The sequence below is a fragment of the Eriocheir sinensis genome, chromosome 14, assembly GCF_024679095.1.
Source record: "Eriocheir sinensis breed Jianghai 21 chromosome 14, ASM2467909v1, whole genome shotgun sequence".
Classification (NCBI taxonomy): domain Eukaryota; kingdom Metazoa; phylum Arthropoda; class Malacostraca; order Decapoda; family Varunidae; genus Eriocheir; species Eriocheir sinensis.
In genome coordinates, this window is record NC_066522.1 from 13,694,874 (window position 1) to 13,717,752 (window position 22,879).

The window sequence follows — 22,879 nt, forward strand, 5'->3', positions numbered from 1 at the left end:
AATAATAATAATAATAATAATAATAATAATAATAATAATAATAATAATAATAATAATAATAATAATAATAATAATAATAATAATAATAATAATAATAATAATAATAATAATAATAATAATAATAATAGTTTTATTTCGCCCATCGGCATATATAAAAAAAAACCAGGACAAGTAAACGAACGAGATCAACCGAGATACATATACACTTATTAATATGCAAACGTTGAAGCAACATTAATAATAACTGGCCTAAAGTATAAGTGACAACAAAGAAAAAGGTTTTTTAGACACCTAGTCAGTCGTGATAATTCGGCAGATTGTGGTCACCGATGAAGTGGGCGTGTGTGTGTGTGTGTGTGTGTGTGTGTGTGTGTGTGAGGCGGTGGCTGCTGATAGTCTGATAGCGAACAGCGGCGAGGTGGCAGTTCGGGGAGCAGAGGCGAGGTCGCAGGCACATCGTCGACATGGTAAGTTGAAGATACTTTACAATTTTTTTCACTTTCAATTAACAATCAACCGAGACTACTGTCCAGCTTGTCTTCACTTCATAAACGTATTTCTCAGAATGACTTGACTTAAGAGAGACTGTAGTGAAAATCATGTGTGAAAAAGGAGGCACATAAGATTGTCATCGCTCTTTTAGACCAATACTTGTACAGGGAAAAAAAATGCGATCTTCCTTTAAGAAACAATGAAATGAACGACAACGGGAGGCGACTCGTGTAGATAAGTGAGTAAAAGGCACGATTATCCATCTTATTGCTACACGTGCTTGTGAGGGAGAAACTTTCTTTACTGGCGACTCCTGGATAATGAACCTTGTCCGAGGGAGAGTGATGAGCAGCCTACCCCTCCCTTGCTCTATCTCTTCAAGCGGCGATCTGCTAGCTAAGTTCAAGCGGCGATCTGCTAGCTAAGTTCAAGCGGTGATCTGCCATTTAGGTCAAGTTAAATAATATAGAAGAGGGCGGGGTGTCGTATGAACTTCGTCGGTAAAAGCTGTTGCGTATATAACTTGCCTGACATATCTAACACGCTTAAAACTGCAGTTGAAGAAAGACACAAGAGAATTCTGAAGGATAACAATAATATAGAAAAAAAAAAGAAAACTCCGGAGACAGTGTTAAAAATGTAGGCTACCTGCTGTATGACTCCTGATGATGTTTTAAGGGTCGGGAATTAGGATTAACACTATTATGTCAACAAAAGGAGACACGCCTAGACTCCTCTACTCCCTCCCCCCCCCACCACCCACAAAGTTACAACTAAAATGTTAAAAAAGACATGAGCTGGTGAGTTAGTGAAGTGCAGAGTTTTATTTTTTTCATTTTGTCCTTAAATTATTTCTTTTATTGTAAAAAAAAAAAAAAACCCGACTGTCGATAAAATTTGGTCCCCAGGATGGCTTAACTTAATCTTTGAAAAAAAAAAAAAAGTATTCGATGTAGATGAAAAAGTGGAAACCATGCTGTTCTTGTGATTATCAGTGGAAATGCTGAAGTAATTAAGGTGCAAGTTACTCTTACATTAATAAGATGCTCATAAGGGAAACGTTGGTGAAGGAGAAGTGTAAACGATAAATTTAAGAGCATACGCTATAAGCTACGCGTGGCCTCGGCAGCAGTCATATTAGCCACTGAATCTGATTGATAAAAGCCAATTACCCCTGGACCTAGAGCCAGTGTGGCATCCGGGTTACCACCGGGTTACTTTCCCCAGTTTTCTCCAGGTATCCATTTACTGATCAGCCCGAATGGGAGGATGAACATTGAGCAGCTGGAAGGGATCTTATATAGGCGTAATTACCACTACACCGCGGGGCGTATCTTAACACCGTTGGGCTTCCAGAGAGGTTGCTTTGAGGCTCCTTGATTCAGACAAGCAATGGAGAGGCCAGCAGTATCTGACGAGTGAAAATTTCTTCCTTCTGCAGGGGGCAACGAGGGCGCGAACGGCGGTGATTGTCATGGTGGCGGTGATGGCGGCGGCGACGGCGGACCCCACTCTGCCAGACATCTGGAAGGTGGTGGAGGACTCCTACGACTCAACACTCACAATTAATTTTCCAGACCTGGTGAGTCGGGGCTGTGAGGGTGGTGGTGCGTGGCTGGGACGAAGGGGAAACAGGGTGAGCACAGACGGGGAAGGGAGGGAAGGGAAAGGAGGGTGAGGGATGAACTATGGAAGGACTGAAGATGAAGATGATGTAAGGAGGACTGAAAATGAAGATGGAAGGAAGGCTGAAAATGAAGAGGTTGGAAGGAGGGCTGAAAATGAAGAGGATGGAAGGAGGGCTGAAAATGAAGAGGTTGGAAGGAGGGCTGAAAATGAAGAGGATGGAAGGAGGACTGAAAATGAAGAGGATGGAAGGAGGGCTGAAAATGAAGAGGATGGAAGGAGGGCTGAAAATGAAGAGGATGGAAGGAGGACTGAAAATGAAGAGGATGGAAGGAGGGCTGAAAATGAAGAGGATGGAAGGAGGACTGAAAATGAAGAGGATGGAAGGAGGACTGAAAATGAAGAGGATGGAAGGAGGACTGAAAATGAAGAGGATGGAAGGAGGGCTGAAAATGAAGAGGATGGAAGGAGGACTGAAAATGAAGAGGATGGAAGTCGGTGGAATCAACGGTATAGTATAAAGGAAAGGTAACATAAAGGTAAGGAGATGAGGAGTGACTGACTGTGCACTGGATCAAACGGTCATACTTATTCTGGACAATTTTCGCCTTTTCGAAATGCGTGTATGTGTGTGTGTGTATTAGTCCAACTTGCCCTCTGCAGGAGGTGGGTACGACCATGCTGGTGGACGAGCTGTACGACATCAAGGGCAAACAGGGCGTGGTCGAGGTTTTGTCCCGGGGCCACACCACCATCAACAATTACTACACCTTGAGCCAGCAGTCCTTCCTGGTGGAGGGGACCATGTGCTCTCAAGGACTGTAAGTACACACACACACACACACACACACACACACACACACACACACACACACACACACACACACACACACACACACACACACACAGTTAAAGAGCCGTGTTTTCATTATCCTAAAAACGCAGGTCATACGGACGAACGATTTCTAAACTAGTCGTAGCAAATCGTAGTAACTCTTTGAATCTGCTAGGGTAGGGACTGAGTGATAAAAAAAAGGAAATTATTAGATAAACAAACAAAAAAACCTCGGTAATATGGGTGATGAAAGAGAAGTGTGCAACAATACGTCTTTTAGGTAAGGGAAGCAGGAAAGGGAGTCCCTCAGTTACAGAAGAGCAGGACGCAGGAGGAAGGAAAGATTAGGACAAGAATGGTGAGTCAAGGCAGGGGAGGAATGATGAGATAGGGAGGGAGGGAGCGTCGGGGAGTGTTATGACAGCAGTTATTGTGGCTCTTGCAAGTAGAAAATAAAAGAAAGTTTAAAAGTTCAGTGCTTCTAGCTTGTTAGATATAATAAGTTACTTTATTCTCTATATTGAGGGTACGTTTTTATTCCATAAGGATATATTTTAGCAATGGCTGAAAAAAAATCGACTTATATGTCACTGTAGCAAGAAAATTAGAGATCTCTGCGTCTGTAGACTACGATCAACTGCATCCATGCCAACTCAAACCCATGGGGGCTGTTTTGATGAGTTTACTTTTGAGTGCAATTACTTTGATATTACCGACGTTAGGTGAAAGGGCAGCTTACTAAGTTAAGACCAAAGAGATGTGGTCTATTTCCACGTGAAGCTATACCCAAAACATGCCCGTGTGACTGCAGTACTACTTTAGTGTCCTCTCCCCTCCTCCCTTTCTCTGTTCACCTTTCCTTCGATACCCACTCCACCTCGCTCCCTTCCTCCCCCAGTGTGATGATGCAGGACAACTACAGGGTGTGGGGTTGGATCTACGACAACACCGAGTCCCCAGTAGAGGAACAAAACTTTCTCTACGGCCCCTCGGCTCTCCTCAGGCTCGTCAGGGACTACGGGAAGGACGCGGTATGATCCTGTTTTAAGTCCTCTTTTTTATATATTTTTTGGGTGCCGCCGCTCTCTTGAGGGGTCTCTTGGACGACCCCAGCCTGTTTGTGGCGCAGGCGAATTTTATTTATAGTGGCTCCTGTGATGTATGGTTCTTGCTCTTTGGTCCATACTAAATTTGTTTAACTCTCACAACCATCTCTTCCTTGTTATATAGTTTATATTGTCTTTTGTTCCCTCTTGCCAGTCTCAACTTTCATACCTCCCCCTTTTTTCTAGTTTTACCCGCACTCTCCTTTAATATTAATGCTCTATATTCAGTACTCTTCAATCTCCATGTCTTCATTGTGAAATTCCATTCAATGTAATTTTTTCCACCATCTATACCTTTTTTCACCACCTCCACCATGGATATATTTCTTTTGCCTCATCTTCCCGACACCCATTTCAATAGTAAGCCACTCCTTTATCTTCCCTTTATTCCTCACAGGTGTATCTCGGCGAGACGACTGTTCGTGACATCTCGGCGTACCACTGGTCCATCCCCCACACCTCAAGCCACCACCAAGTCACCTACTACTTCGCCGCCGACCAGTGGACCATGCCTTACGGCCACGTGCTAGACGGGATCCAACTCCAGGCGCCGCTGATGGTCAAGGTGAGCGATAACTGAGTGTTGGCAGCTATGGTACTACTATTGCATCTACTACTACTACTACTACGTCTTTTTTTTTACTGGTTTTGGGGGTTCAGCAATAGAAACGTTTTAATTATATACGGAGGAGTCTTTTTCTGTGACAATAGTTGATATGTGTGTGTGTGTGTGTGTGTGTGTGTGTGTGTTAATGAAGAGCGTACAGACGTTGTGTTGCCTCGTGGCGTCATGTGTGTTAAATCTGAGTGTTGAGGATTGCAAGGTTCGCTCAGTGGTGTTTTTGTGTTTCGTTCTGATGGTAGACTTGAGTGTTGCTTCGCGGCGCCATGCGTGTTGACTTTGAGGTGCTGTGCTTCGAAATTTTCATATTGGTGGTGTTTTTTGTGTTCTGTGATTATGCTGTTGTGTTGAGTGTAGCTTCCTTCCTTGGGGTACGTGTGTTTGTGTTGTGTGTTGTCATTATTTGGCTTATCAACAGGTGCGTCTAAGTTGGCAAAGTGACCACGTGGAAGTATAATTATTCGTGCCTTTTATCAAGCGTGTCCAGGTGTATTGAATGTTGCCTCTCCCAGGTGGAAGGGCCCCAGGGCAACCCGTGGAACGTGGAGGAAGGCGAGAGTAACCAGACGGTCTATTACGAGTACACGGACTTCAAGCCTTACGTGAGGCCAGCAAGAAGGCATCGGTTCCTGGTACGTTCATTCTCATTCTCTCTCTCTCTCTCTCTCTCTCTCTCTCTCTCTCTCTCTCTCTCTCTCTCTCTCTCTCTCTCTCTCTCTCTCTCTCTCTCTCTCTCTCTCTCTCTCTCTCTCTCTCTCTCTCTCTCTCTCACATTTATTCTCCCCTTCCTTTCATTCTCTTCCTCTATTTTACCCCCTTCCTCTGTTCCCCTTCTTTCCATTAACCTAACGGGAATCTAACCGAACATAACTAGACTTCATTTTCTTAGTCTATCTTTGACCATGTATTCTCCCTTTCCGTTCATCCTCATCTTCATTCTTCTTCTCTTCTTTACCCACTTCCTCCACTCCCCTTCCTTCCACTAACCTAACCTAACCTAACCAGACTTCATTTTTATAATCTTATTTTGACCATGTATTCTCCCTTTCCTTTCATTCTCAGCTTCATTCTTCTTCTCTTCTTCACCCAATTCCTCCACTCCCCTTCCTTTCACTAACATAACCAGACTGCATTTTGTACGCCCAGGTGAGGGAGGGGTTGGAGTGTAAGAACAGGGAGTCACTCGATCCTGAGATCCTGGAGCCGCCCACTGCCCCCTATCAGTTCCAGGTGTTTCTCGAGACGGTGATTCGGGAGGATGGTGGCTCAGAACATCAAACAATCTTCAGGTCCTGGGTGAGTAAAGTAGTGTTCCCTCGTCTTTAAATTGTGTCCCTGCTTCTTTTTGTTCATCGCTTTCTATGGGATGTTTATTTTTAGTTGTCTACTTTTTATTTGTCTTCACTCGTTTAGTTCTAATTTCTCTCGGCATGGTTTCCTGGTCTCTTTGCCTTCCTTTCTTCTTCCGTCTTTCCTTGTCGTATATACGTACTACCCTTCTACTTTCCTTCGATATATGACATTCTTGGCTTGCTTTTTTCTTTCCTTTCACCTTTTCTCACTTCCCTCCTCCTCCTCCTCCTCCTCTTCTTTCTCATAAAAAGCCAACATAATTTCTTTCACTATTCTCTTTTCTATGTTTGCTTCCCTCTACCATTTTCCCTGTCTCATACCCCTCTCCTCCTCCTCCTCTTCTTTCTTCTAAAAAACGCAACATGATTTCTTTTACTCTGCCCTCTCTTCTACACTCTCTTCCCTCTACCATTCCCCTGCCCGACGCCCCTCTTCTCCTTCTAGAAAAGACAAAACAATATCCTTCCCTCCATCTTCTATTTTTATTTCCCTATACCCTCCCTGACGCCCCTCTTCTCCTTGCTCCTCCTCCTTCTAAAAAGACATCATGATTTCTTTCACTGCGCCCTCTACTTTTGCTTACCCGCCACTATCCCCCGCCTGACGCCCCTCTCCTCCTTGCTCCTCCTCCTCCAGCTCTACTACAGTATGTGGATGCAAGTGATTCGCTTGGACATCAACCCCGGCCAGGATGCATTCAACCCCACCGCGGCCTACAAGAGTATTCACGACTACTACACTGGTGAGTCCCTTGATTCTCTTCTTCTAGTTCCTTCCCTTTCCTTCTCAAATTATCACGCATTCTTCCCCGTCCTCTTCTGTCCACTTGATATGCCGTCGTTTTTGTCTGTCCTCTTTACTCTGGTTCGTTCTTTTTGTTGTGGTTTTCTTCTGACGCGTTATTTTTCAACTTTTCTTTTTCTGTTGTTTTTTTGTTTGTCTTCTTCAGGTTCCTTTTTTTTCCGCTTTCCCTTCATTTTATCGTTCTTTAGTGCTCCTCTTCTTCTTCTCCTTCACCTCCACCTCCTCTTCCTCTTCCTTCTTCACTTGTCTGGTTCATGGTCTTCCTTTTCCGTTTTCCTTTCATTTTATTGTTCTTTAGTGGTCTTATCTTTTCTTCTTGCTCTCCTTCCCTCCCCTCGTTTGGTTCATGGTCTTCCTTTTCTGTTTTCCTTTCCTTTCATCGTTCTTTGGTGTTCTGATCTCTACATTATTCTTGTCTTGTCTTGTTCATGTCCTTCCTTTTCTGTTTTCCTTTCCTTTCATCGTTCTTTGGTGGTCTTATTTCTTCTTCTTCTTCTTCTTCTTGTCTTGTTCATGCTCTTCTTTTTCCCTTTTCCTTTCATTATATTGTTCTTTGGTGGTCTTATTTCTTCTCCTCCTTCTCCTGTCTGTCACTCACTCGTTTCCTCTCTCCCAGGCATCGAATACCGCATCGACACAGCCACCGGAATGTGTCAGATTAGGCCCTTGGAAGGCCACCAGCTGGGGAACCAACTGGGCAGCCACTCCATCGGCGGGGTGATAATGGCCGACCCCGAGAACCTCTTCCATCTCGACGACAGGTTAGTATTTGCAGGCCTTTTGAGAGAGAGAGAGAGAGAGAGAGAGAGAGAGAGAGAGAGAGAGAGAGAGAGAGAGAGTTAGTTTTGTTTCTTCTTCTGTTCTCTTTTTAATTTCGTTTTCTTCATGGCCATCTTTTCCCGTTTTCCTTTCATTTTATCGTTCTTTGGTGTTCGTACTTTTCTCCTCCTCCTCCTCCTCCTCTTCCTCCTCGTTCTCCTCTTCCTCCTCGTGCTCGCGGGTTTGCATTATTTTTTTTCGTTTCGTTGATTTTTTTTCACACTTTGGTAATGGAAAATGTTAGTAGAGTTCGTTTATGTCCGTATACTTTTTTCTTTTCTTTGGGTTTATTCGTATGCTTTCTTTTGGTTCAGTAATAAGTAGCTTTGTAAGGTCTTGTTTAAATATACGTAGTGATCTTTCATTGCTTAAGTTCCTCGTGTTCCTTTATTCATTCTCTCACTCTCCTGTCGCCTCACTTTACCCACCCTACACCTGTCCGTCTCATCTCCCCTCGCGCTGCTTTCCTCCTTCTTTCAGTAATCTCCAATCTTTCTTATCTATTCTGCTTGCCTCCTAACTTACTTGTCTCATTCCTCCCTTCCCGCCTCGCTTTATCTCCTCTCAAACCTTACCTCCTTACCTCTTATTCCATACACCTCCAAGCTCAAACCTCCCTTTCCTCACATATCTTCAACTGCCTCACATTTGTCTACCTGCCTCCCAACTTATTTGTCTCATTCCTCCCTTCCTGCATCGCCTCATCTCCTCTCAAACCTTACCTCCTTACCTCTTATTCCATACACCTCCAAGCTCAAACCTCCCTTTCCTCACATATCTTCAACTGCCTCACACTTGTCTACCTGCCTCCTCAGAACACCTCACTTCACATCACCTCGCTTGGCCTCATCTCACCTCACCTCACCTCACTTTACTCCTTGGCAGCTACATGTTCAACGGGTATTCTGAGACTCGGGGCATCAAGACGAGTCGCTGGACCTCCGTCAGGGACGACATCTACAACCCGGAGACAGGCGAGAACTACAAAAAAGTGGTCGTCGATTATCAGTTCAACACAGTGAGTATGAGTGTCGTTTATAGTCCTCTACCCCTTCCCCTTCACCTCCTCTTCCTTTTGTGCTCTTTCCTGTCTCAAGGGCTATTACACTGGGCAAATTTTCCGTGGATCTTCAGTCAAACCACGATTTCCGCTGGTGTGGTTCTCATATTTCCGTGGTTTTCTGACGTGTCCACGATCTTCCAAAGCTACGGTAGATTTCACCGAATGACGACGGTATTACTCTCCGTCATCATCATCAGCAAACAGATGAGAGCCACGCTAGCGAAAATCGTGGTTTGAGTGAAGATCCACGGAAAATTTGCCCAGTGTAATAGCTCTTAACTTGCCATACATAAGCCCACCACATCTTAAGCCTTCATTTGGTAATCCTCTTCATCTCTTAACATCATATCCCCTTTCTTATTCCTATGCCCATATTCCCAAAACCAGTGACTCTATCCCTCTAGCATCCTTCCCTAAACCCCCCCACAACTTAAGTCTTCATTCAGTGCTCGTCTTCACCTCTTATTATCACCCCATTCCTATTCCCAAATTCCCTGAACTTGTTACTCTATCCCCCAAGAAAACAAAGCCTACCAGCGCCCTACTTTATTCCCTTCAGTGTCCCGGGGTAACAGATTCTTACCCACCCTAGGCTCAAGGACCAATGAGACGGAGATGAGCACCGAGGCAACGCGCAGCTACAGCGTATGCCCCCAACCTAACCTTTACCTAAATCCCTAACCGTCAACGTCCCTGGGTTTCCTCCCCTCACAGGAAGACGTGCGGACGGAGGGGGAGAAGGAGGGAACACTTCTGCCGGTGCGGGTTGATACGACGGTGTACAATGACAACAACACTAACGAGATCCTCTACCGGGACACCCTCAACCTCCTTCACATGCAGACGTCCTTCCAGGAGTACGATTTCAACCCCTTCCACGTGGGCGAGTGCATGGACTGGCCGACGGAACATACATGGCTCAAGATTACCTTTGCCGGTGTGTTTGTGTGTGTGTGTGGGGGGACTGTGTGTGTGTGTGTGGGGGGACTGTGTGTGTGTGTGTGTGTGTGTGTGTGTGTGTGTGTGTGTGTGTGTGTGTCCATTTTTCCTTTCCTAGCATTACATTCATTTCTCACTTTTTTATATAATTTTACTTTCCTTTTCTCCATGTTTCTAGCTGTCCCTCCCTCCCATCCTTCCTCAACACACCCTCCCTATCTCCCTTCCTTTCTTCAAGCCTTCTCTCCCTGCCCTCGAACACACCTAACTTCCCTCCCTACAAACACACAATATCAGCGCACCTTCCCTCTCATCTCTCCTTTCTGTAGCACCTTTCCTCCTTCTCTATATCCCTCTTGGCATATATCTAATTTCTTCTTCTCTCCCTCATACCTCCTCCTCCCTCCTTTCCTACTCCCTAAAACACATTCCCTTCTGACACGCCTTCCTTTCACCGTCCCTCCTAACATCTTCCCTCTTTTTCCCCTTCTCTCCTAACATACTCTCATCCCTCTCCACCTCCTTCCTTCCCTCATAACACACCCTTCCTTCCTCCCTGCCTCCTTCCTAATGCTCCTTCCCCTCTGGCTCTCTACTTCAGGTGACTGGCTCCACGGCGCCTCGCAGGCCCCTGACGCCTTCAAGAAAAAGATGATCGAGTACGTGGCGGAAAACACACACTCCTCGTACGTCAGGTTCGCGGAGGTGCAGGTAAGACTCAGGTGACGAAGAGCAGGAGTGGTGGTGATGGGACATATTTAGAAGGGAAAGAAGGAGGGGAACAGGAGAAGGGGAAATAAGGATATAGAAGGTAATAGGGTGAAAGGGATGGCATGGTAGGGTACAGCAAGGGAGAAATAGGGAGGAGGGACATGGGTGGAAATGAGAGCTAGGGGGCCTGGGGGAAGAGGAAAGAGAGTGAAAGAAGGTAATAGTGTGGAAGGGAGAGTGGAAAGAGTGGCAGGGTAGGGTACACCAAAGCAGGCAACGGGAGTGGAAATGGGGCTCCAGGAGGGGGGGGGGGGATGTAGTGCAGCGACTTGCCTAATGGGCGAGCCTCCCATAACTCACTCTGCGAGCGGGGGTTCCTCTTTGGCAGACTGGTTAATTAAGGAGTGGCTCTCCTGTCTCGCTGGTCGCGGGTTCCATCCCCGGCGCCGGCAAAATCTTTCCTTGCTTGGATTTCGTTACACGCGGTGGTCGTGTGGGAGTGTAGTAAAGAAGAAATTCTGGCGTTTCACTGGTGGCAAGGCGGTGGGCATCCTCTCCTGTGATTCTGTTGTGTCACCCCGAGTGGGTAACAGGTAGAGTGATGGCCCATGCTCTCCGAAGTTCATAGAAAATGGGAAATCTCAACACACAGAAATTAATCTAAATAGGAATGGGGAACCGTGTAGCGCAGCGACTTGCCTGATGGGCGAGCCTCCCGTAATTCACTCTGCAACTGGTTAATAAGGAGTGGCTCTCCGGTCTCGCTGGTCGCGGGTTCAATCCCCGGCGCCGGCAAAACCTTTCCTTGTCTGGATTAATTTCTCATGTGTTTCGTTACACGCTGTGGTCATGTGGGAGTGAAGAAAAGAGGAAATTCAGGGCGTTTCAGGGAGGGATATAGGGGTGGAAATGGAGGTGTGGGAGGGGGAAAGTTAGAGTTGCAAGAGAGCAGAAAAGAATGAGTTAATTGATAATGTAAGGGGAGTGGAAGCAGAGGGAGGTGAGAAGGCGAGCGGGATTGGCTGAGGTTGGGGAGAGGAAAAGGAGGGAAATGGGCTGGAGAGAGGGGTAGGTTGAAATGGAGAAGGGGAAGTGGGGAAGATTAAGGGAAGAGAGAGGGGAGAAAGAGGGCCGAAATGGGGAGGGGGAAGTGGGTAAAAGAAGAAAAGGGTAGCCTGAAATGGGGAATGGGAGAGGGGGAGGTGGGTAAAGGGAGAAACAGGTGGGGTGAAATGGGGAATGGGAGGGGGGGAGGTGGGTAAAGGGAGAAACGGGTGGGGTGACATGGGGAATGGGAGAGGGGGAGGCGGGTAAAGGGAGAAGGGGGTGGGGTGAAATGGGGAATGGGAGGGGGGGAGGTGGGTAAAGGGAGAAACGGGTGGGGTGACATGGGGAATGGGAGAGGGGGAGGTGGGTAAAGGGAGAAGGGGGTGGGCTGACATGGGGAATGGGAGAGGGGGAGGTGGGTAAAGGGAGAAAGGGGTGGGCTGACATGAGGAATGGGAGACAGGGAGTATTGGGGAGGTGTGTAGGGGAAACAAAGAAACATGGAAATGCAGGCAACAGAAAGCCTATTGGTTCATTACGAGGTTGCCCGCTTTGGTGATTTAATCTGCTTGACAGCCACTTGGGGCTTGAGGAGCAGATGAAAGCACCTCGATATTCAGTTTACTCCTGACGCAACGAAATGACGGCCGATCCGATATTTGAAGGAGTTGATGGCATTCGCATTTAATACTTCTGAGGGAAGATTGTTCCAGTGGCGGATGACTCGGTTTGAAAAGAAACTCCTTCCAATGTCTGTGTTACATCGACTCGACTGAATGGGTAAACCGTTATTTTAGTTCTTGAGTAAGCTAGCCTCCCTCATCACCACCTCACCTCTCTCAACTTCGCCATTACTTATCTCCTTTTCCCCATTACTTCATCAACTAATCTCCCTCACCATCCTTGAGCTCATTTCTCCTAGCCTCACATCACAATCTTCTCTCCCTCCCTCCCTCAGCTGGATCATGACCTGAGCGACCTAGTGTATGGAACCATGCTGATCCTGGAACATGCTCCTTATCGCTTCCAATTCAACCAGCTTGAGGACAAGGAGCCCACCGAGTACGACACTAAGGTCAGAAATGCACCCATCCTCTCTTCTTCTTCTGTAGACCTCCGACGCTTTGTATCGCTTCTTGAACTTAATTCCTTTCACTGTAGCTTTTACTTGTTCTTTTTTTTTTATTTCCAGCTTTTAACTAGGAATGTTTTCACGTGGCTCAGTATTATAATGTCTTTTTATCTTCCGTCAGTCCCAGTAAAGTTTTGAGTCCCTCGTCTTCCACCTCCTTCCTTGCTCCTCACCTCTCCCTGCATCTTTTCACTTGCTTCTCTTCCACTCCTCCCATCTCCTGTATGCCTCACACTCTCCTCATCACTTCCTGCATATTTCTCTTGCCTCTCCTCCACTCCTCCCATCTCCTGCATGCCTCACACCCTCCTTATCTTCCTCCTCCTCTCTCTTTTGCTCCTCAACACTCTCTGCATCTTTTCTCTTGCGTCTCCTCCACTTCTCCCATCTCCTGCATGCCTCACACCCTCCTTATCTTCCTCCTCCTCTCTCTTGCTCTTCACCACTCCCTGCATTGTCCCTTCTCCACTCCTGCCATCTCCTGTATGCCTCACGCTCTCCTTATCCTCCTCCCCTCAGATCCTGGTCAACATGCATGATGTGGACGCCTGTGCCTACGCCTGTCTTGGGTATAAACCATTCGAGTGCAGGTGAGTAAAATTTGTGTGTACAGCTGTCGGAGTCTGCTTGGTCTGTCTGTTTGTGTCTGCACGTCCTATGGTCTTTCTCCTCCTTCCAGTACTTTTAGGGTTTTGTTTCCTCTCACCACTTGCCCTTTCTTGTTCTCTTCCTTTCATTTGTTCTTTCTTCTTCCTCCTTCTTGTGTCTGAATATTTTTACTAGTCTTCCCCATGTGCATAATTACAACCTATCATGTCTCTCTCCCTTCCTTTCTACTATTCACCTATATGCGCTTTTCTCTTCTCTTGCCTCTTGACCTTCTTACCTTTGTTCTTATTTATCTTTTGTCTGACACACTGACAAGCCCTCACCTATCCTTCTAAGTTATCAATCCCCTCAAGTCCCAGTGTCCTTCTCATTCTGAGGAAAAGGGTTCTCTTTAAGGAATTCTTTAGCACGCCCAAGACATAAACTATTTTTCAAAACCAGGTTACTTTATATATTGGAGGAACTTATATCGTGAAAAGCCTAGAAAACTTGGGTCTGGGAGAACTGAGGTAAAATGTAAAGGAAGTGAGAATGGGACATAATACTTTCTTTAACAATTTTCTTTGAGTATGTTTTATCTGCCGCCATCGTCAAGCTGGTGCAATGAATAGATCATAGAATAAGTCAAAGTGGCAGGCAGATTACTTCTTGGGAATGGTCAAGACATAAAACTGAGGCCTATGTTCATGGAAAAAAAACCCCTCCTTTAACACAGTCAGTTATTCATTTGTGGGATTTCCATGACTTCTTGCATCCTATTCTTCCCTTCCAAACCAGGTCATTCTATAAGTGTAAGGGTGATGGGAGGACCTGCTATGTGAGCAACTACGAGAACTCTGACGGGGCCTCTCTGGGCGTGGGGTTGTGTCCGCACTACAGCAAGGCTTTACTGACTGAAACTCCGGTGCAGGAGCCCAACAAAGAGATGGAGGTCATATTAGCGGCGAAGATCCTGGCAGGGGACTTCACTATTGAGATGGACTACACGGACCATGAAGGCAATGTAGGTGTTTGTATGTGTGTGTGTGTGTGTGTGTGTGTGTGTGTGGAAGGAGTGTGTAGAGTAGGCAGATAGTATGTATTGATACAAGTGGTGAGTGTACTAGTGATGTAGGTTAGCAAAGTTAATGTAAATTTAGGATATATTCAAGTTGGTAGCTGAGCAGTGGATGAAAAGAATACAGTTTGGTTTCTTTTATAGCAATTCCTTTCTCTTTCTAACATCCCCCCAACCCTTAGGCCATTCACACACTAACACATTAATTCTTCACATCATTTACAATCCTAATCAATCCTCCAACACACATTCCCTCTCGCCACACCTCTCTATCTTCTTTTCATTTAACGTCTTTATTTTCCCTTATGGGGTTGTACGGCCTCTGAGTCCTCTCCCCATACCTATAACACTGTAAAACCAATCCATACCTTCCCTTTCCCACTACAAACACTGCCCCATCACCACTCCTAATGCACCCAAATCAACTCTGAACACCTCTTCCACCTTTCTCTGATTCAACAGCCACAGATTGGGACGTACTATGCCATTGCTGAGAAGAATGAAATCTTTGGCGATGACCCTCTGTTCGTTGACTTCCTGAGGAATGACTTTTACCCTGCCTACAAACAAGGCAAACTGCTCGGCAAGTACACTGACCTCAAGATAACTAAGGTAAGGGTTGTGCAGTGAGAGGCATGAATATGAGAGAAGGTAGGAGGAGAGGGGTGGTGGGATGGAGGGGTTATCTGCAGGTAACTATTTTGCTACCACTTAAATGCATTTCATAGCATTGCCAGTGGTTTTCAGCATATCACTACTGGCACTCTATACATACTTCCTCCTTTCATCACATCGCTACCACTATCCTTCCTCTCGTTCAGACACAGCCACCCATCATCTCCTTTTACCCCTTCAAACAGGTGAGCTACGATGTCTGTTTGGCTAGGTGTCTGGGGCAGGTGAGCTTCGAGTGTGAGACCTTCTCCTACTGCTACGAGTACCAGGAATGCATGTTGTCCTCCGAGGTGGTGGACACCCCTCCCGATGCTAACCAACTTGTGCAACAGACTGACTGCGCTGTTATTATCCGTAAGTAGCAGTAGTACTTTGATGCCACCTGGTGACTACTTCAAACACTAATAGGCTTAAACATGTAAATTGAAAGGTGATTGGCACTCGTATATATTTTTTTGTCAGTGAGTTGATAATTTTTTCTCTCTCACTTCCAGGGACTCACACACTTGACTACACTCTTATGGAGGGCTTTGTCTATCTTGGCGAGCCTAAAGAGATCCACACCACTCTGGGAGTAGAGAAGTGTGCGTACCTGTGTGACACTGCCAACTTTACCTGCAGGTCAGTTGTCATTCATTCTTCCAGTTTTCAATTTTTTTCCTGTCTCTTTCTTAATTCCTGGATACAATTTCTTCTTCTTATTGTCTCACATGTGTGTTTTCTCCCTTTCTTTCATTGAATATTTACTTAAACATCCTTACCAAGCACACATCATTTTCTTTGTAATTCTTCTCCTTCACATGATCATATATACCACCTTCATGATTCACACTGCCTCCCTTCATTCACTGTCCCTTTTCATTCTTCTTCCCTCCCTCGATCCTTCCCACCATGAATCAGTTTAATTAATTCCCTTCACCGCTGCTCTCCCTCTCTATCACTCCATGCCACACACTATACTTCCCTAACTTCCTTTTTCCTCAGGTCATTTGACTTCTGCCTGGACTCCATTAAGTGCTCCCTGTATGACCACCACACTGCTGACAGCCCTGATGGCATGTTCAACGAGAGCAAAGCCTGCATGCACTACTCCCGTACGTAAACACATACACACACTCCGTGGCGCAACTGGTTAGAGCGCTGGGCTGCCAGGCTTCACGGTCTGACAGGGGGCGGTTCGAGCCCGCTCAGGCCGGATTCTTTCCGTTGACTAGGAGTGGTTACTGTCCCCTCCTTGAGCAAGGGGGATGGGGGCTATGGTGTGTGAGGTCCTGGCAGTACCCAGAGATAGACGATAAAGAGCACTTGCTCATGTCGGGAGGGTACCTGCTTACGATTACGAGTCCAACACGTGATCAGGCCGTGGTGAATTACACACACACACACACACACACACACACACAAAAAAAAAAAGATCATGCATACAATAATTCTGTATTTATGGATATAGTTCTGAACCAGTTTAGATGTTTTTATAGTTAAATGTATAATCCCTTTGTCTCTTTCCCTTCCCATAATCCCTCTACTGTTCCTCACACCTGATCCATATAATCAACAGGTAATGCCCTTGTGGACTTCACCAAGTACTCCAACCAGATGATTGTGGGTACTCGGGACAGGTATATAAAGGACACCACGCCCTCTGCCTGTGCTCAGGTGTGTGTGTGTGTGTGTGTGTGTGTGTGTGTGTGTGTGTGTGTGTGTGTGTGTGTGTGTGTGTGTGTGTGTGTGTGTGTGTGTGTGTGTGTGTGTGTGTGTGTGTGTGTGTGTGTGTGTGTGTGTGTGTGTGTGTGTGTGTGTGTGTAAGCAAAAGAATGAGATGAAAAAGGAAAACAAAGTAAAAAGGAAAAGGTAGAAATATTACTTGTGAGTAGTCTTATGTTGAATGTGAAATATTAATAAAAAGCACAAAATGAGTAAATGAACATGAATATGAGGTCAGTTAAGGTGATATGATTGATTATGCTCGTGCAACAATGTGAGGATCAATATAACACCTGTGAACACGGCAACAAACAGGTGTGCGAGGACGAGCCTGACTTTGGGTGTAACGGGTTCGACTACTGCGAGGAGGCTGAGTCTGGGGTGACCTGCTTCCTGACGGAGGACCACTACTCAGACGATGGCACCCAGATCTCAGACTCCCTCACCTGCGACCACTACTCCCGTGCGTGTCTCTTTACTAATTGTGTCTGTCTCTTCATTAGTCCATCTTCATGTCTGTCTTTTGACCTGTCTTCGAGTTACTGTGTGGTTATTGTTTTCTTCCGAGGTGAGAAATCTATCCTGTGTTTTTTTCTTTTTTTGCTGACCTATTAATGTCCCTGTCTATGTGCCTGTTTGTTTTTTATCTTTTTTTCGTCTTAGTTTGTTCTTATTCATTTTGTGTTTATTTCTCTCTCTCTCTCTCTCTCTCTCTCTCTCTCTCTCTCTCTCTCTCTCTCTCTCTCTCTCTCTCTCTCTCTCTCTGTTCGATTTTCTGCCTGAGTGTCCAGCTACAGAGGAAATGCAGAGTAAGACCAAGAACAGCGAGTGCGTCTAACAATAACAATGATGATGATAATAATGATAATAATTATAAAAGTAATAACTGATGATAATAATGATAAATAATTAGTACTGTTTGCCCCCCCCCCCCTCACAGGTGATTATTACGAAGGGATGGATCGTGACTCGTACGCCCACAACAAGAAGAACGACCCCAAGTACAAATATGGGCCAGGTGAGAGAGAGAGAGAGAGAGAGAGAGAGAGAGAGAGAGAGAGAGAGAGAGAGAGAGAGAGAGAGAGAGAGAGAGAGAGAGAGAGAGAGAGAGAGAGAGAGAGAGAGAGAGAGAGAGAGAGAATCAAACTATAGGTAGTATTTGGAGATATCTGCAGCGTGTAAGCACATGTTCTACTTCAAGTGTAAAATCTAGATCAAGCTAAAACAGTATGTATGTATATATGTATGTATGTATGTATGTATGTACGTATTATGTTCTTGGGAAGGTATGGTTAAGCAGGAATTTTGAACTATTATTTACCCAACAGACTAAGGAACCTTGCAGTGAAAAGACTTAAGGCAAGCACTAAATGACACGATGATTAAATAGTAAAATTACTACCCCCTAAAATAAGTATCGCAGACATTGACAGTAAAATCACGCAAAAAAAGGTGAAGTTTCAGGCTTCTATAATAACACAACCTCCGCCTAACTCTCAGCATGGGAGAATCGCAAGATACCTACATTAAAAACAAAGAAAATGAGTCTAGAAATCAGTCAAAGAGAAATAAGATAAAATAAAACCTGACTGCTCAATTTGAAAAACGTAATAAAATAAATATACTGAGAGGTCATGGTGAAAAAAACGTCATGCAAAACAATAAATGCAGAAATTGGGCGTTACTATCGTCTCCTAAGGAACGACCAAAGCAATGATAGCTGTGAATGGACGTTACCCCACTCTGAAGCTGTAATTATAGTCTCTACACTATAATCACACAAAGAAAATGGACAGCATCGCCTCTTCAACAATGGCCAAAGTAATGCTGGCTATGTAGAGACGTCACGCCGTGCTGAAGTTATAATTACAGTCTCTACGCAATGATTACACCCGGAAAAGTAATGGCGGCTTTACACCTGGCAATTCCTGGCCGGCAATACAGCCGCGACGATCTAGCGGCTAGACCGGCGGGTGCTCTCGGGAGCAAGTACCTTCACACGTGGGAGGAGCCGCCGGGAACATCAATACGTAAACTGCTAGTAAATGCAAGGGCATGAATTCATCCTAGACACCCCAAAAGGCTACTACCATATCTTAAAATCACAATGAGTTTGGTCCATTAGCCTAATATTGTAGAAATACTTTAAGTAAACGAGTTTTATCATAAGTAGTATTGATTGATTGATTGATTGTTCATTGTTGCATTTAACAACAAAGGAGAAGGGAGGACCATGCCATCGCAACCCCCAGGCATTACATAGTGTGATTATGTAATACACGAAAATAATCGCTCCTTACCTCCTTCGATATCTCGCAAAGAGATAAACATTTCTCGTAATGTTGCTGACACTCTCTCAAAAGTTGTTTTGCGTAGACTCAGCTTCTCATACAGCTTATCTTGTGGGTCCCACAAGTATCTATGCTGCCTCACTTCTTCTAGTAATGCCACCTCGGCCTCCCGGCTCCAAATCTTGTTGTCTGTATCTGTCATTTCTTGTTTTATTGGCGCCGACATGTTGTACTCAGCCGCCAGTCGGCAATACAAGACGGACACGCTCAGCTGCAGAGAACTTGCCGCGAGAAGGGCTCCCAGACCCAGACCAAAAGTGCTACCGAGCCCGTATTGACAGCCGCGAGTTGCCACGTGTAAAGCCGCCTTAAACAACATCGTCTCTTGAACAATGACCAAAGCAATGATAGCCGCGCAGGGACGTTACGCCACACTGAAGCACTAATTAGTCTCTCCACTCTTAAGTAATGACCAAAAACACTGATAACCGTACAGGAAGGTTTGGCCACGCTGAAGCTCTAATGTCACGTTCACCGCCACCATGCACTGACCTCCTTTCCTCCTTCCTTCCTCCCCAGGTGACATGGCGGGACTGGGAGTCTCCATGCTTGTCATCTCCATCGCCCTCACCTTCGCGGGCGTCTACGCGTACAACAAATACATGAAGTAACTCAACCTGGACACCGACCCCGCCACGCCCACCACCCTGCACGGCGAGGCAGGGCTGCATGCGCGCGAGTCTCCTTCAGCAGACTCGAACATGCTCAGTTTGATTAACCTTTACTTCAATAGTCTTAGGCACGCTGTAAATACCATGCATCTAATAGTGTATATATAGTATGTTCTCTATAATGGTATCTTGAGTGACCACAGATCTGATCGCTGAATAATTGACTAAGTATGAATTCATGTCGATATTTGAGTTAGCGTATATCTCAGGCTTCACCTTCTGATGTTATAGGACTAATGAAGATATGAATAAATTTTTAAGAAAGGAGGTTTGATCTTTATTCCATGTGTGTGTGTACTGTGTGTGTGTGTGTGTGTGTGTGTGTGTGTGTGTGTGTGTGTGTGTGTGTAATTCATCCACGGTCTGATCACGAGCTGGACTCGTCATCGCCAGCAAGTATACCTTCTCGATCAGGGCAAGGCACTGCTAGAACCAAACACCCCATCCCCCTTACTCAAGGGGGACAGTAACCGCTCCCTGTCAGTGGAAAAATTGAATTGGAAGACTATACTGTCGACAACTACGAAGAATGGCAGGGTTATCTCGAAGAGGTATTCTCCGTTGAAGATAATGATTATGAAGCTGCAGACGAGGCGACCTCCAAGTTGCAGGAAGCCTCTGATATTGATAAGACAACAGTGATGATCACTACAAAGAGTGGAAGGCTTATCTCGAAGAGGTATTCCCCGTCGAAGATGATGATGCACACGAGGCGACCTCCGAGTTGCGAGAAGCCTCTGAAGGTATAATTACTAGCGCATATCTTGTCTTTTCGTATCCTGTTATCTAGACGTTATGTTACTGTTGCAATTGAAATCTGCTACACGTGTGTGTGTGTGTGTGTGTGTGTATTTTCTTTTATTTGGTGTTTTCCTGCACATACAAACAATAGGGTGCTATATTAGGTACATTCCGTCACACACACACACACACACACACACACACACACACACACACAGGAGGCACCAAAGAATCACGCCATCAAAGGTATAAGTAACTATGTATTGCAAACTGGCGCTACGTTCCCTCAACAACCCCTTGAGGCCACAGTTAATAAAGCAAGAGGCTAAGGTCCGTATTCTTACACGTATCGGGCTCCCGTTACGACTATTTTCAAAGGCCACAGAGAAGATTAACGGGGTTTTCATGTATAATTTTCCTGTTTAGAATGCAGAAGTTGTCTAAAAGAGTCCATGAAAATCCCAGGAACTTCTAAGAGAGGCTTTTCCAACAGGCGAACTGAGGCGTCGATATACTTTTAAAACTACGTTCTTGATGTTCGCATGCCGGGCTATATGCTTTCACATACAACGCTACAGTGCGAATCAAACCTTATCAAATTAAATACATGGCTCTACTGCAACTTATGCTTACACTCAGACGTTATGCTACGATATTACATTGTACTTCATTACATTACTCAAAGCCAAATGATTAGACAACCAACACTTCAACGTTAAACTACCATAAACTGTCCTTTACGATAGCAACAGGATCTAAACCCCTATTAGCAAGGCAATCTAATCTAATCTGACAACAAAAGCCTACTGATCTTCAAACGATTCAAAAAGAAACACAATTTACAACACTGAGTTAGCATTATATCTACGAACATGCCATTTTTAAACATAAAACTAAACACTACGATAAAGTTGCAAGGCTCATACGGCTGCGGCGACGGCGACACTGGTAGTGGTGGTCGTAGTAGTAGTAGTAGTAGTAGTAGCAGTAGTAGTAGTAGTAGTAGTAGCAGTAGTAGTAGCAGTAGTAGTAGTAGTAGTAGTAGTAGTAGTAGGCGTGTCACTCAGGCAGCCAGGAAGTCAGCCAGCACAGCCTTGCATCCCTCTGGCATCTTCTTTACTTGTACTGGAAGCTCTCGGTGCCCCCGCGGCCGTAACCTGCAGGAGGAGACGAGAGTGAAGAAGAGTCACCAGGAGGGACTAAAGGTTGTGTGTGAGGCATAGAAATGAATCGTGATACTCCTTGGGCATCTCAGCGTGGCAATGATGACTAGAACTTGAATGCCCCTCGTGTTCCTAATCAGAGTTCTCCTTTTTGTACTTCTCCAAAGGTTGTTTTACTTCTTCCACTCAAACTCATGGAGGAATTGTAAAATTATATAGGAGGAAAGAGTAGTGTAGGGTAGACTAGATACGTGCAAGGGAGAGATTCAGGGGGAGGAGGTTAGAGAGGGAATACGGAGGAGTATATTTGTCAGGAAAGGGGAAATAAAGGGTATAGGCGCTACAACCGAAAAAAAAAGGCGATGGAGGAAAAGAAAGCTAAAAAAGAATGAAAACAAAACAAAACAGAGAAAGATGAAATGAAGAAATGTAAGGAAGAAATGAAAAAAAGGGAATAAATAAATAAAAACTTAAACAAAAAAGGTAGAGGCAGAAAATAAGTGACAAACGGGAAAAAAATAAAATCAAAACTATAAACAAAATGAAAAAATACAAACGATAAGAAAAGACAACCGAAAAAAAATATAAGAAAAACAAAACAGAACACGACAGAAAGTCAGGAAGGAGAAAGGGCAGAAAGAAGTTGCAATGTTTTCAGGATATCTTTTTCGTGTGTAGCAGCCTGTCTCACCGCCAGGGCCGAAGAGGGCGCTGTAGCAGGGGGTGTTGCAGTAGGGCTTGCCGTCGTGCTCAGCGTGGCTGCCAGGCGTGAGGGTCTTGTTGCACTTCTCGCAGCGCAGACACGCCGAGTGCCAGTCCTTGCCCAGGGAGGTCTTGCGCTCGGCTGTGGAGGAGGAGACCACTGAGATGGATGCATGGAGGATGGATGGAAAAAAATGAGTGAGAGAAAGGAAAAATATAAACAAACAAACAAAATAAAGAAAATAGAGAATGAGGGACTTAAGTGGGATGAAAGAAACTACTGAGATGGATGGACTGATTAGAAGAAAGAAAAATAAATGTATGAAATAAATGAATAAAGAATACAAGCAAACAAGAAAATAAACAATTAAAAATAGAAAGGTAAATAGGTAGCTAGGTAGCTAGATAGGTAGATGCAGATAGAGAAGTAGATAAGGTAATGGATAGATTGGAAGAGAAAGAAAAACAAACAGATGACGTAAATAAATAAAGCATACAAACAAGCGAGAAAGAAAAACAATGAAAAGATATATAGGTAAATAGGTAGATAGGCAGAGAGATAACTATAGAGGTGGGTAAGGTAATTAAGTGGGTAGGTAGTTACATATTATTATCTATTTAGTGTTTGCTATTATAGATGATAAGGATGAGGATCAG

The 22,879-nt window shown here is 45.0% G+C and overlaps 2 protein-coding genes across 2 annotated transcripts in view; one reads left to right on the forward strand and one right to left on the reverse strand.

Moving 5' to 3' along the window:
• Positions 1-326: 326 nt before the first annotated feature.
• On the forward strand, positions 327-19,881 carry LOC126998516 (uncharacterized). Its single transcript, XM_050860265.1, has 23 exons — positions 327-467; positions 1,934-2,074; positions 2,782-2,939; positions 3,852-3,984; positions 4,457-4,624; positions 5,194-5,313; positions 5,828-5,977; positions 6,671-6,776; positions 7,455-7,599; positions 8,543-8,675; positions 9,435-9,657; positions 10,261-10,370; positions 12,376-12,492; positions 13,069-13,139; positions 13,936-14,161; positions 14,678-14,827; positions 15,076-15,244; positions 15,385-15,511; positions 15,875-15,984; positions 16,449-16,546; positions 16,910-17,057; positions 17,535-17,612; positions 19,465-19,881. Exons 1-23 carry the CDS (start codon positions 465-467, stop codon positions 19,554-19,556), a joined length of 2,976 nt encoding a protein of 991 aa, XP_050716222.1. The 5' UTR covers positions 327-464; the 3' UTR covers positions 19,557-19,881.
• Positions 19,882-20,599: 718 nt separating this feature from the next.
• Positions 20,600-22,879, reverse strand: part of LOC126998517 (cysteine-rich protein 1-like) — a 10,876-nt gene continuing 8,596 nt past the window's right edge. Inside the window, exons 2-3 of the mRNA XM_050860266.1 lie at positions 22,212-22,364; positions 20,600-21,514 (exon numbers count right to left, since the gene is read on the reverse strand). Coding sequence (XP_050716223.1) covers positions 21,474-21,514; positions 22,212-22,364 — 194 coding nt within the window. The 3' untranslated portion in view covers positions 20,600-21,473. The remainder of the gene's footprint in view (positions 21,515-22,211; positions 22,365-22,879) is intronic.

What these genes read in the sequence shown, in the direction of transcription:
- LOC126998516 (XM_050860265.1), top strand. An exon ending in CAAGAAGGCATCGGTTCCTG is followed by an intron (nt 5,314 to 5,827) that starts GTACGTTCATTC and finishes TTGTACGCCCAG; the next exon opens with GTGAGGGAGGGGTTGGAGTG. An exon ending in CAAGTACAAATATGGGCCAG is followed by an intron (nt 17,613 to 19,464) that starts GTGAGAGAGAGA and finishes CTTCCTCCCCAG; the next exon opens with GTGACATGGCGGGACTGGGA.